The 13,303-nt window shown below is 37.8% G+C and overlaps 1 protein-coding gene across 1 annotated transcript in view; it reads left to right on the forward strand.

Moving 5' to 3' along the window:
* The window catches only part of NTNG1 (netrin G1), a 154,455-nt gene that overhangs the window by 61,105 nt on the left and 80,047 nt on the right, over window positions 1-13,303 (forward strand). The window contains exon 2 of the mRNA XM_026087885.1: window positions 1,924-2,564. Coding sequence (XP_025943670.1) covers window positions 1,924-2,564 — 641 coding nt within the window. The remainder of the gene's footprint in view (window positions 1-1,923; window positions 2,565-13,303) is intronic.

Below are 13,303 nucleotides of genomic sequence, written 5' to 3' on the forward strand. Positions count from 1 at the left end.
TTTGTGTCTGATATATCAAATTGAGCTTAAAATATAAAAAAGTCAGTGGTTTATCTATTCTGCTTGGAACTTTTTTTAATTTGTTTTTCTCTGTTCTATTCAAAAGGGAGGTATAGAAATAGTAACCATGAGTCTGAAATCAGGAAAACTGTAACAGACTTATTACAGACAGACTTTACAGAATATTTTCAGTTTATAGCTGCCTGTTTAGAATCTGTCAGTTTAACAAGTGATGTTCTGCTTTTCAAATAACCCCTTTGTGTTGTTATTTTTTATTTTGAGTCCCAATGAATTGTTGTCAGTTTTAGGATTCAGCTGTATTAATGCAAAAGAGAGAGAGAAAAAGAAAAAAATATTTTTGTGCCTAGGTAAGAGAAAGTTGCCTCTGGGGAGGTCAAAGTGAATGCTTAAGTCCTTTTGCTTGAATTTCATGGGAGTATGTCAAGGAGCAGTGACCAAGCAGTGACCAAGGTGGAAACTCTTGTTTGAAACTCATTTCACACATCGGATGGCACTGAATATCTTCATTGCCCTGAGGCCTTGAGATGGAGAGAAGCATAATTGTAATTATAAGAAAAAAAAAAGTTGATTATCATGCCTGTTCTACCATCAATGTAGGTGAGGGGAACTCTGATTAATGTCAATAACAGCCACACTTATTATGCCCATATTCAACACTCCTAAATATAGATTTGGGCAACTTGTTCCCTAACAGTGCTGACCATCAATGAAAAAAAGATATCGTTTCTTCCACAGTCAGTATTTAACACACAGTGAAAGGTACGGAGCAGTGATTGTTCTCTGAAGCAAATACAGAATGAACAATAGCCAAATATTAATGTACTGTTGAAATCCTAAATTAGATGATAGATGTGATTCAGTGCAGCCTACAGAGTCTGATATCTTGGCAACTGCTGCAAGATATCCCTAATCTGCAGACAAAATAGCTTTTGTGAAGAAACAGGAGATTGTAGTGTGCAAGTTAATGCATCAAAAGGACAAGAGAATAATTCACTTTCACCTTGCTACAGAGGACAAGTAGCAGTAAAAGCTGYGCATTATTGGCAAGCCTTTTTTGTTGCTGTTTTTAACTCAACCCACAGTTCAGACCTCCAGCCATCTCGGCAGTGTTCCAGCTGGAGCTGCTGACATCTCCCACCTAATCAAGTGGTGGATTATCTTGTCCTGATAAATTGGAGCTGGTGCCTGGTGAAAAGTCTTTCCTGAAGTACTTTGCTACCCTGTAATAAGGTGGCAGATGTCTGAATCAAACCCCAGAGCTTGTAGTGCACTATATTTCTAATGACTTTTGGTGACAAGTGTAAATGTTTTAAGGAAAGGCATTGCTAAACTGGGAACACTGTTAAGCATGATAAATTTTAGGCCAGGGTGAAAGGAAACATGAAGCTGCATTGGGTATTGTTTCATGCGGAGTACCTAGGGTCTACATTGCTGACTCCAAAACACTTGGCCTAAAAATGACTCTTTTTATGAACTGAGCTCTTGAGGAATGTACTTGTTTCAAAACGAAATTCTCTTTGGCTGCTGCCTCTTTCTAAGAAGAGTCAGAGTCATTGAGCTATTAGGCACTTGCTCATTTTTCTTGGTCTTTTGTGACTAGATTACTGGTCAAACTCATTCAGGGTAAATAAGCTCTTTCTCTAAAACATATGAAGAAAAATACTTACATTACAGAAGCAAAGGTGCTCAGCATGTGTGTGTGGGGGGGTTAATTTTAACAAATAAAATGTACAGGATAAATCTGGCTAAGATAAAGGTATTCTTTGCAAGCATTCATTTTTTATTTCTTGATTTCACTCCTAAAGAAAAAGAAGCAATTCTTATAGGGCAAAGAAGAAACATCTTTATGTGTCATAGTCATCCATACAGTGCTCCTTGTAACACTGTTTTGCTCTTTTCTAGGGGAATCCCTACATGTGCAATAATGAATGTGATGCAAGTACCCAAGAACTGGCTCATCCTCCAGAACTGATGTTTGATCTTGAAGGAAGACATCCCTCCACATTTTGGCAGTCCACAACTTGGAAGGATTATCCAAAGCCTCTTCATGTTAATATAACTCTCTCCTGGAACAAAACCATTGAGCTGACTGATAACATAGTTATCACGTTTGAATCTGGCCGTCCAGACCAAATGATCCTGGAGAAATCACTGGACTATGGACGAACATGGCAGCCCTACCAATATTATGCCACAGACTGCTTAGATGCTTTCCACATGGATCCAAAATCAGTGAGGGATTTATCACAGCACACAGTCCTAGAAATCATTTGCACAGAAGAATACTCTACTGGGTACATGACAAATAGTAAAATAATCCACTTTGAAATCAAAGATAGATTTGCTTTCTTTGCTGGACCTCGGCTTCATAATATGGCTTCTCTTTATGGCCAGCTTGACACAACCAAGAAGTTAAGAGATTTCTTTACCATCACTGATCTGAGGATACGATTGCTTAGGCCAGCAACTGGAGAAATATATGTAGATGAGCAACATCTGGCCCGCTACTTTTATGCAATTTCAGACATAAGGGTATATGGAAGGTAAGAGAATATACACCTTTAGGAACAGGCACATATGTTTGTTTTTAGAGGTTGTTCAAAACTGTTTGTCTCCAAACATGGCAACAATTTCTACAGAAGTGTGTTCACCAGAAATATGGCTCAGTTGAAATAAGTTTCTGAAAATACCAGAAGTTTCTGACTCAGCAGTACTAAATCATGGCTGTTCTCTGTCACTAGCTCTGGGAGATACCCTAGCTCTTAAGAGATTAACAGTTTTGTACATTGGCTCAGGAATTCACCCTGGCATTAGGACACCTTGCAGGGCCTTTTGTTCTGTTTTCACAGAATTCCAGAATATTTGGGGCTGGAAGACACCCCTGGAGATCCTCTGGTCCAGCCCCCTGTTCAAGCAGGGTCAGCTAGAACAGGCTGCYGAGGTCCATGTCCAGCTGGTTTCTGAATATCTCCAAGGATGGAGACTGTACAGCCACCCTGGGCAACCTGTTCCTGTGTTCAACCACCCTCACAGTTTTCTCGTGTTCAAGCAGAATTCCCTGTGTTTCAGTTTGTGCCCATTGCTTTTCGATTTTTTGTTTTTATACAGTTGGAGCCTGAGCTGATGTTAGTTAACTAAAAGGAGAGATTCTGTTTTATCATTTGACTTTTTCAGGCCTTTAATGTAATATGTAACTGATACAACAGCCCTTGTATGGAAGGAACCTTTACACCAGGGTGCATTGTATATGAACAAAGAAGGCCATAGAGATTAGAGTCTGTTCCTTGTACTTTAATCAGCTCTGAAATGCAGTGAAGCTGAAGTAAAAGGGAAAAAAACAGCAGTGCTCTGGAGAGCATAGGGCTGATTTGAATATTAGAAAGATTATTATTCAACTGGGTTTAAGATAAATAGTCCCTCTGTGGCAAGCAGTGGCTGGTATCAGGTGTCACAGTTCCAAAAATAATAACTATACAATGACATTCCTATTGGGAAATTTTCTTCCCAACTCAAACTAATAATTGACTGATGACCTCAAGCAGGAGGGGTGATATCCTTTACATGTATCTTGGATGCCAGCTTGTTCAGAAGAAATAAATGGGACTTTTTCTATTAGCAATTCACTCACCTCTCTAATGTACCTTTTCCTTTTTCCTGGTATCTTCTACAGAGAGTTCAAAGCTTACTTTTTAAAACTTTTTTTTTTAAAAGGAACTACGTATCAGTGCGATATGAATATTTTTTTTGAGTACTAAAATAAAAGCTAATGTGGCCTGGAAGGCCAAGGTACTTTTTGCAGGCACAGGAATGGGTAAGTTAGAGAAGCTGATTATTTAAAACACTGAAAATTATATTTTTAATTACTCCTTTGGTGACTTAAGTTTGCCATTTTCTACCTCTTTTATAGAGAAGGCTGCTGCCTTTCATGTTTCTAAGCATCTCCATGATGCAAAAATCAATACATAAAATTGAAATAGAATCAAATTACTGTGACATAATCTATTAAAAATATTCATCTAAGTTTATAGAAAAGAAGAGTTGGTGCCACATACACATTTGAATGCATAAGTACTTTTGCAGTGCCAATATTTTAATATCAAATCAAAATACATTTCTTAGGACCATATATTCAGAACATAGTTACACTGTTTTGTGTCCACACCCAAGTACGTATGCATACATACAGAAGCATTAATTGAAAAAGTTGAAGTATAAGGTAAATGTTCCTGTTTAAAGAATTCTTATTGTAACTGTTATTAGTTACACTGTATATAAACTAATATTGTTCAGAATTGTGTTGATAGGGCTTTGTGGATCATGGACAACTTAAGACAAGTGTTTGAAATAATTTAGGATATTAACGTCAAWGTATCAAAATTAACACATAGTTTTCACTGAATGTGTATCCTTTCTCCAATGCTTTAAGTAGGTTAAATGTACTGAGAGATCATACCAAAGTTTGGGATTCAAAGTTACTTAAACTTTAAGGAAATGCTGCTCCCCATTTGAAAATCCATGAACGCTGGAATTTAGTCTGACTTCAATATCAATGCCTTATCAAAGAAAGCATTTGAAAGAGAAAAAAAGAGTGGATTTCATGCCAATTAGAAACAGAAACTTTCCAAGCACATCTGGGATATAGTAATCTTTCCAAAAATTATCTATAAAAGTGAAGTGTGACTGTACAGAGAACTTATCTGATGGTGATGCTTGTTGTCTAAATGCTACAGTGATCAGACACATGCTTTAAAAGAGCCATCTGATATGTAATATTATCTCACTAGATCAGATTCATGTGAATTCTTATCACACTTCTGCTAATGAGAAAAACACCCCTTTAGGGATTTGGGGTCTTTTCCTTCAGCATGTAACGAGCCACCCTTGTTAAATACCTTAGGGGGTTGCTTGTTGCTAAGCAGATGTGTAGTATGTATCCCCTGATTCTTCGGTCATGCCAAAGATAAGCTTGCAATAGGCCCATTGTCACCCAGCTTTAAGTGTTTTTGGTCTCTACCAGAAACCTGATAGGGGTCCCCCTGAAGACTCTCCAAATGAGCGTTACGTTCAGGTTCTCTGGCATTCCCTGAAAAATAAGTAGGTGCGGGAACTTGATAGAGGGGAGTAAGGGTTACAAATAGTTTTATGCTGGTGTTTCTAATTCAGCTAAACTTTCTAGCCATTGCACGTCAATCTAGGCTGTTAACTGGGAATTGTTATAATAATTTTTTGCCGCAATGGCTAATATTCTGGGCTTTGAAGTCGAAACATTTATATACATTTAGTAAAGCTAGACTACATTGTTCCATGAAGACAGGGTACAAAAGGAGGTTACCAAAGAGCTTGGTATGTGGTGAATGAGTGATGCTAGCCATTTAAAGCTATTTCTTTGGTTAAAAAAAATAAAAAAATAAAAAGTAGGTTTAATATAATTAAAATCACCAAAGCTCATAATAGTATATTTTTAAAGGCAGCATACCATATAAGTTGTTTGATATTGTATTCTAAGATTCAATGAGAGTGAAAAATATCTATCTTAAAGGTGCCGTATTTAATATACAACATCCTGGGGTGTGGGGTTTAATACTTCACAATGAATTAAAGATAGGAGATTTTCCCATTTAATATATTGGCTTTGTCATTCCATTGCATTTGGCTGTGAAATAGGCCTGATGTATGTTGTATTAGAGATGAAAACCTGTGTACTCTTGATGAACACTTTACCTCTTCTATTACCACTTGTTCATTCATCAGTTTACCACCTTCATTGTGTGTTTATTAAGATAATGAAAAAAAAAGGAAACATGGCTGTTAGCAATTTCAGCAACCCCATTGTGCTCACATTATTCAAGAAACCTAATAATCCACATGAACTAATTCTGACTTACGGACGGTCTGCTTCACTAAATCAGGGTGATTTTTTTCTAGTGAATAATGGACAATGTAGTGTGCCAGTACCTTAATTAAAGAGCGCGTCTCTTAGTCTTGATCTCATTTTAATTTACAGGGTAATACTACAATAATATCACTAATGGAAGGTACATTAAAGGGCATCAAGTAGCATTAACTGTATTAAATTATGGCACTTGTGTTAATTAACTGCTGAAGCAAGATGGTCCTAACAGCTAGAAAGGTCGACTAATGCATAAATAAAATCTTCTGGGATGGGAAACTAAGAAAGAGCAGACATTTTTYCTCCTCATCTCTTCTTGCGGCAGAGAGAATCAAAGGGTGTTCTGTGTGGTAACCTCAGCAAGGCTTTTTCATTTCAGTGCTTGAAGAGGTGGACTTTCTGTGGGTTCTGAATATCTTTGATTCAATGTAAAGGATGGTCCTGACAGTAGGCTGTGAGGTGCAGCTCTCTCCTTTTTTTGTAGAAGTTCACTAAAATGCTGATAATAATCCCTCTGAAGTCAAGCAAAAGGTCCCTAGTAGATTTTAGATGAGGCTACTGAAGGTTTAACCACATTCATTGCAAAAGAATTTTGGTTTAACTGTTATATTGTAAATGACATGTACATTTATATACTGTAAATTAACTGTAATTCAGGATGCTAGTAGAAATCATTACCCCAGTGGGTTATAGAATAACTCTCTGGCTAAAACAAAGGATCTTATTGCTTTTTGGTGATTAATTTTTGATCTAAAAGCCAACAGTTTCCTTCTGACACTAGAATATCCAGCCTCTATACAATATGTTATTAAGCCCTTTGGAATTTATTTTTATACTCTTTCTTGCCTTGAAGCCTCTGTGCTTAAGCTCCAGGGTTTTCTGACCCTGTCTCAGCTATGGTTGCAGTTCCAGCAGTAATAGAAACCTCTATGCTCTGTGCTTATGCATTACATAAGTGAAAAATATCCTCAGTTTTAACAGTTTCTCACTCACATTATCTGTTCTAAATTTAATCCATCTCAGAACCTGAATACATTGCTGTCAGGAAAAGCGTGTTTGCTACTTTATTGTTTTGGAAGGTTGTCTTTTTAGTCAGCCTGCCCCTTCAGTCAGCTGTAACTCTAAACTATTCAATATTGATAAGACTTCGCAATTTTGGATGTAGTTGAGAGGCCTTTGCTTAAAAAGAGCAGATCTGCCCTTGTGAGTCTGGAATATGTGCTACAAACTTCAGTGGATGTTCACAAGCTAAAGGCTAGGTTAATATCAGATTGCATTCTTTGGTTTATTCTACTGATCCATTCTACAGATGGATTAATTGGATTAAATCCTGTGTGTTATTGTAGCATACGATTAACAACATTGTAGTAGTATCCCTCTGTAATTTACCCAAAAGCAGAAGTTCGTCCTATGGAATGGTAATATATGGAAGTGTTTTAGTTTTAATTGTAATAGAAAATGTTTTCATTAATGTTCAAACTCAAGACCAGACCACCAATATCTCTATAGCTTTACAGCTATGTGGGCTTCAAGCTTTTAAGTTGACAACTGAGGACCCTTTTTTTTTTTTTTTTTAAGTATATATTTACGGTACTTGAATACACTTTGTTTTACAAGAACACTTGCATAAGCAGCTTGTTCTCCTTTGAGGTTTTCACTAGCGTTTGGAGTGAATCTGATAATTTCTCCAATTAAATTATAAACTTCATTAGAGATCAGGAAAGCAAAGGAAACTTAGGTATTTATGAGCATGTCAATTTATCTTTAACTCCCAAGTGCAATTAGCTTTTTTAATATATCTACTACAGTATGTCACTAAAGAAAATCATCTTTCATTTTCTGTAAACACATCTAGAATCATCAGGAACTGAAATAATTAGATGGTTACTGTGTTCATTCACACACTAGCAGTCTCCAATGGTTTACTCAGGACAGGTGTCCTGGGCAGGTTTACTGCTGCCCATGGTCAAATAATACATTTCCACCCTCCATCCTAGTGACGTAAGTCCTATCAATCAGCTCAGGCAAACTGGCCTCAGCCTTGTAGTGAGACAACGGGTAGTAAGACAGTAGAATCTGGAAGGCTGACTAGGTCTTTAATTTCTGCTGTGCACATTTGAAGCTAGTGGATTTAAATCACTAGTGAATTTCACTAGTCACCATTGCTCATTAGCATTTGATTTTTTTTTTTTGGTCCATTTTGCAAGATGTCAAGTATTTCTTTACTGATCTCCCTCAGCTGTCTTTCAAGGACATTCACTATCTTGCAGGATCTATGTGTTTGAGGAGAGGAACCAAGCATTTTTGTAGTATAATTCATTTTGTCACTGAACATTAAAGAAGTAGAGATGAAAATCCTGAGGAAAGAAATGAAAAATTTTCCTTCTGTATTACTTTGGAGTACAACGTATGCTCAAAAGTTATCAAAAAAATCTTTTTGAATAAATTCAGTGATTTCCGTATCTGGCAAAAACTTTCTTTCCTTTAAGCTTTTTATTTCAAAATAGTTCAACTTAATGCAAACAGTAAAATAAGCTTAAAGATCTCCTGGCTCATACAGCCAAATGATTCCTGGCAGCAGTATGTCCTTCAGGTTAAAGTTAAAGCATGCAACATATTGTTATGTTAAAAGTTTAGAATCTCTCAACTACTTCTCCAGTGACAGGAACTACGAGTATTGAGGGGTTTTCTGTTTTGTTGTTGTGTTGTTTTTTTTTTATCTTAACATACTGATCTAGAAATCAAAGGGCTATTTCTTTGTGATAAAATGCTGCCTTCAAATCTCTGTAATGACAAAGGTGTATGAAGATAAAGGATCTCCTTTATGAAACATATCCTGCAAAATATAATTGGCTTTAAGGGTTCCTCCATTGGTGGTGTTCCTCCTGCAGCAGTGTCGTAGGTGGTCTGGAAATGGAGAGGGAGCACTGTGCCCTGTATTCTCTGGGCAAGGAAAGTAGAGTAATCCTCCACATCTCCTTCCAGGAAACTTTTGCAGAGACCAGCAAGGAAAATCATACGCGGAATTAGCAAAACATACTCTGTCACTCTAGTCTTGAAGGGCTATGTGGTAAGGAGCATTCTGCCTGCTTTCCCAGTGGCAGTCTGGCATAAATAACCTGGGATCCCTTCCACCACTACCAGTATGGTGAGATTACCCACCGTTATTTTTGTCCATTTCAGTAATATGCTGAGGATCTGTTTTTTCCTAGATACTCATCAGCATATGGAGTGTCACAGAAGATAGTAGTTGAACCCAGAATACTCACGTGCTTTTTCTTCACGCAGCTGATATTTATCTCTCTCTGTTAATCTTCTTGTTAGTTGTAACAAATGAGCCATCATTCAGCTGTGATTTATGTAAATATTTGAAACTAAGTTAACTTTTTTGCCTTCCCACTTTTTTCCTCTAGTACTGCACCCTAGAAAATGTTGTGTATCATTTCCTATTGTGTATAATATGTTATATGAAATTAAGTATTGAAATGAGAAACCAGGCCTGATACTGATTTCAGATGCTATTCTGTAAATCAGGAATAATTTCAGTGAAGTTAGTGGTATTAAACTGATCGGTTTCAAATGCATTCACATAAGAGCAGGATTGAGAGAGAGGAAGGAAAAAGGAAAGGAGGGAGGGAGGACAGAAGAAGGAAGCTATCCTGGATTCTATTTAAAAACACGCGCACACACACACACTCACACACACACACAGAGAAAAAGCCAAACCCCCCAGTCTTTTTATCCTCTGTTAGGTTGAGATAATAAGGCAGATGTAAATCAGGACAGTTTTGCTAATTTCAGGGGAAGTGCAGTGTCACACAGAGACACCAATTCAGAAAACTTATAAGTGAATTAACAAAGGCCAAATTCTAATAGTCCCATTCAACTGAATTGTTACATGGGGTCTTTGAGAGCTCTTCCTTTCTTTCACTTCTGAGTCCATCTCTGGGATTAATGGGCCTCATCAGTACTAGTGAACCATACATAAAGAAAATCATTATTATTACTTCATCACAGAGGGCCATAGTGCAAATGAGTCAGCAAAGATCCTCAGTTAAACATAGATAAGACATCTGGGCTGAACTGGGCTGAACAACAGCCTAAGTTTTTGACACCAGTTTATTCTATTTTCATAGAACATAATATTGCATATGAACAGTAGGAACAGAGCTACAGAAAGAAACAGGAGTGCTATGAATTTAGCATGCAAGACCATGGTAATGGAAAAGGAGAAGAGGGGGTCACACTGCAGGCAAAGCTCCCCAGAGAAAGCTTGGCTGCTGACTTCCTTCTGGAAAGCATAATGTTAGCTGCAGCCTTTTGCAGGAGAACATGCTTTATCCTGGTTTGCTTCATGGGACACTGAGAAGCGAAAGGATGCTGGATGGCAAAAGCTATACTAATGACATTAAGAGAGAAAAGGAACTGTAAGAACACTTTGTTGAACTACGACTCCTGTATAAAACCACCTGAAATCAGACCTCAGCACACAGAGTCCTTGGGGCCTTAAACTCCTGTCCTTTAACAGCATCTGGTTCTTCACACAAAAGTACATCCAGACTTCTAGCAAGTAGCGGTAGCAATCAATAAAAAAATATCTTGTTGGTATCTTGTTGGTTTTGTGCTGAAAATACTGCCATACTCACTTAGAAGTAACATAGTTATACTACACTGATGCTTATATTGACATTTCCAGGCTGATCCACACTATTTTAGCATAAGCCTAAAAACAAACATGAATATTCCAAGATGAGGCTGATAAGCCATAGCTACATACTGTGCCTGCTGTGGGTTAAGACTGAGTAGGCCTTGGGACATACTATGGATAATGCAACACGTACCGAACTAAACCACATCCCAGTGCTGGAGGGCTGTTTTCCAAAGTTTGCTTCTTTGAGCTCTTGGGTCTCTCCTCCTGACTCCGACTGTTGTGCGAATGTCAATAGTTGTCTGCTTCTTCCTTGTAAACTCCCTGGAAGACCTCATGACCAACTGATCAAGTCCTCAGTTTCTTTTCATTGCCATCCTTAAATCCATTTTTGTCTTTGTAAGAGCTATGCAGAGTGCCTTTCCTCTCTACCATGCAGTATTCCCACTTCCACCCTATCTCCCAGTAGTGTGTTGGCCTAAAATATGAGCCAGTATCTGATATATTAAGATTTATAAATTACTTTGAGATACACTTTTAAAAGATTGGTAGAAGAGCACAATGGATTGTTATTATCTGTCTTCCCTGTACCATCATTCATAAAACAGGCATATAATGGGAGTATTGGTACAAATGTTAATGATAGAAGTGCTGTCCCAATGACAGAAGGACATAATGGTTCATGTTTAACTGCCATCAGCATTTCTGTTGCATTGCACATTAAAACCTATTAACAACCAAAAAGATAAAATTTGGTTACAATAAGGATACATACATTGAGATATGCATCTTCACACTCAACTAATTAGTTGCCACTGACTGTTTTCACTTTGCTCAGTGACATGTGGTATATAAATCATTACAATATGTTAAATGCAAATGGTTGGTAATAGGGTAACCATCTGCTCTCTGTTGGAAAGTTTGCAGAGGAATATAGTAAGCTGTACTTCTGATAATGATGCTAAACTCACATCCCTGAAATACCAAATATCTAAAAACAGCTGCCTCCGCTAATGCCAACATTACTAATATGTCTCTTACCCTTTTCATTTTTGCAACTAAACCACATATTGTAAGAGGTAATTTTGTTCTTCAGCATGAACTTGACTTCAAGGCTAGAGCCTGTAACAGCAATATGAACCATCATATCTCAGAGCCTGATCTTTTTCTCACATTGTGTTGAGTGCTTTTGAACAGCCAATAAATAATCAGGCTGCCCACTCTTCTCAGGACATCTTTTCTTCCACAAATATAATTAAACTCTCTCTCTTCCCTAACCCCTGCTGCCAGGCCCTTTTCCAGGAATGACATTATTTTGTAAGTGATAGATTGTTGGCACATTGCTGTCTGATAATGTATTACACTAGACACCATCAAAGATAGCCTTACATCTAGTAATCTGCCATGCCCTATGAGTATTAAAGATCACCACTGCAAAGAGGGATCAATTATTTTACCACAGACATGTATTATCAGGGGCTGTCACATACCTTCCTAATGAGCATCACTGGATACCCAGGTGACACGGTAATGCATTGGAAAATTAGTAGTGGGACAAGAGTGAAGGACTGCCTGCTGAAGTTGAAGCTATGCCTTCAAGCTACCTCCTTTTCTCCTTACCCATCCAGTCATCTGCTGATCAGGGTCACTATCACACAGTGCTTATATATGCTGTCTCCCACATCAGTAATATATTGCATTATCACCTTTCAGTGAGATTAATATGTTCACATACTGAATTTCCAAGTTGTGGCTCTCAGCACTAAAGAAATCTAGGAATTAATTCAGCTCCCATTGACTGAAAGGAAAAGAAGTTTGTGATTTTGTCAAAGTCAGATGCTAGTGCTGCTGGGCGTAATTATCAGAAACTTTCTTAAGCCACTTTGGGAGGGAGGGGTTGGTGTTTGTTTGGGGGGTTACTTGCAGTGTTATCGTGTCTGATTTAAGACTGTGCTTCTAGGGAATCGGCTGCAGGGGCAGAGGCTGCAGGAGYGCTCATTAGACCCGCAGATTCTGCCTCCCTGGATGAATTACACAAAAAGACGCTTGCTCTACAGGGTCTCAGAAGCCTGCAGTTTTGCGTATGTGTGCTGTCCCGCAAAGCTATCCAAGTTTAAAAACACGTTAAAGATATTTTTGTACTAAAACATTTTCCTTTGTTGTCTTGCATGAAAAGAAGAGCTGTCTGAAGGCTGCACAAATTTGGTGACTCCATTTTGATTCCCAGTGAACACTTGCCTGATTCAAAATGGGGTATCTGCACTTTAAAGTTATCTAGAGTGTTTAGAGACAGAGCTGGTGTGATGCGCAGCAGTTTCTAATAGCTTAAAGGCATGGTGCCAGCGCTTGGAATTTGATAAGCTGGGGTCTTGAATTGGATTCCAACAATGGTCACAAGTTTTAGGAAGCTCTCATTTTAAATTGCAGGCAGGGGGAAAACAGGATTCTTACTCTTTAATTGTATTAGTTTTATTGAACAGAAGCATTGCTTCAGTTCCCAGAACACTGTATATACATTTTAATGCAAGTTACTAGAGACAGAACAGTAGCAGGACTGTTTATTGTTTCTGACTTTTATATTTGGTAAAACTGATTTTATTCATTTTCCCATTTAACTCTCTAGTGCAGTAAGACTCTGTAGACTTTGGAATGGTGTTTACCAAAGTCATTAGAAGCATATTCATTTTAATTTCTTTGATTTGTTTACACTTCTGCAGTGCTTTTGTTTAGGCCTATTCAGAGAA

The sequence above is a fragment of the Apteryx rowi genome, unplaced genomic scaffold, assembly GCF_003343035.1.
Source record: "Apteryx rowi isolate R43461 unplaced genomic scaffold, aptRow1 scaffold_74, whole genome shotgun sequence".
Lineage (NCBI taxonomy): Eukaryota > Metazoa > Chordata > Aves > Apterygiformes > Apterygidae > Apteryx > Apteryx rowi.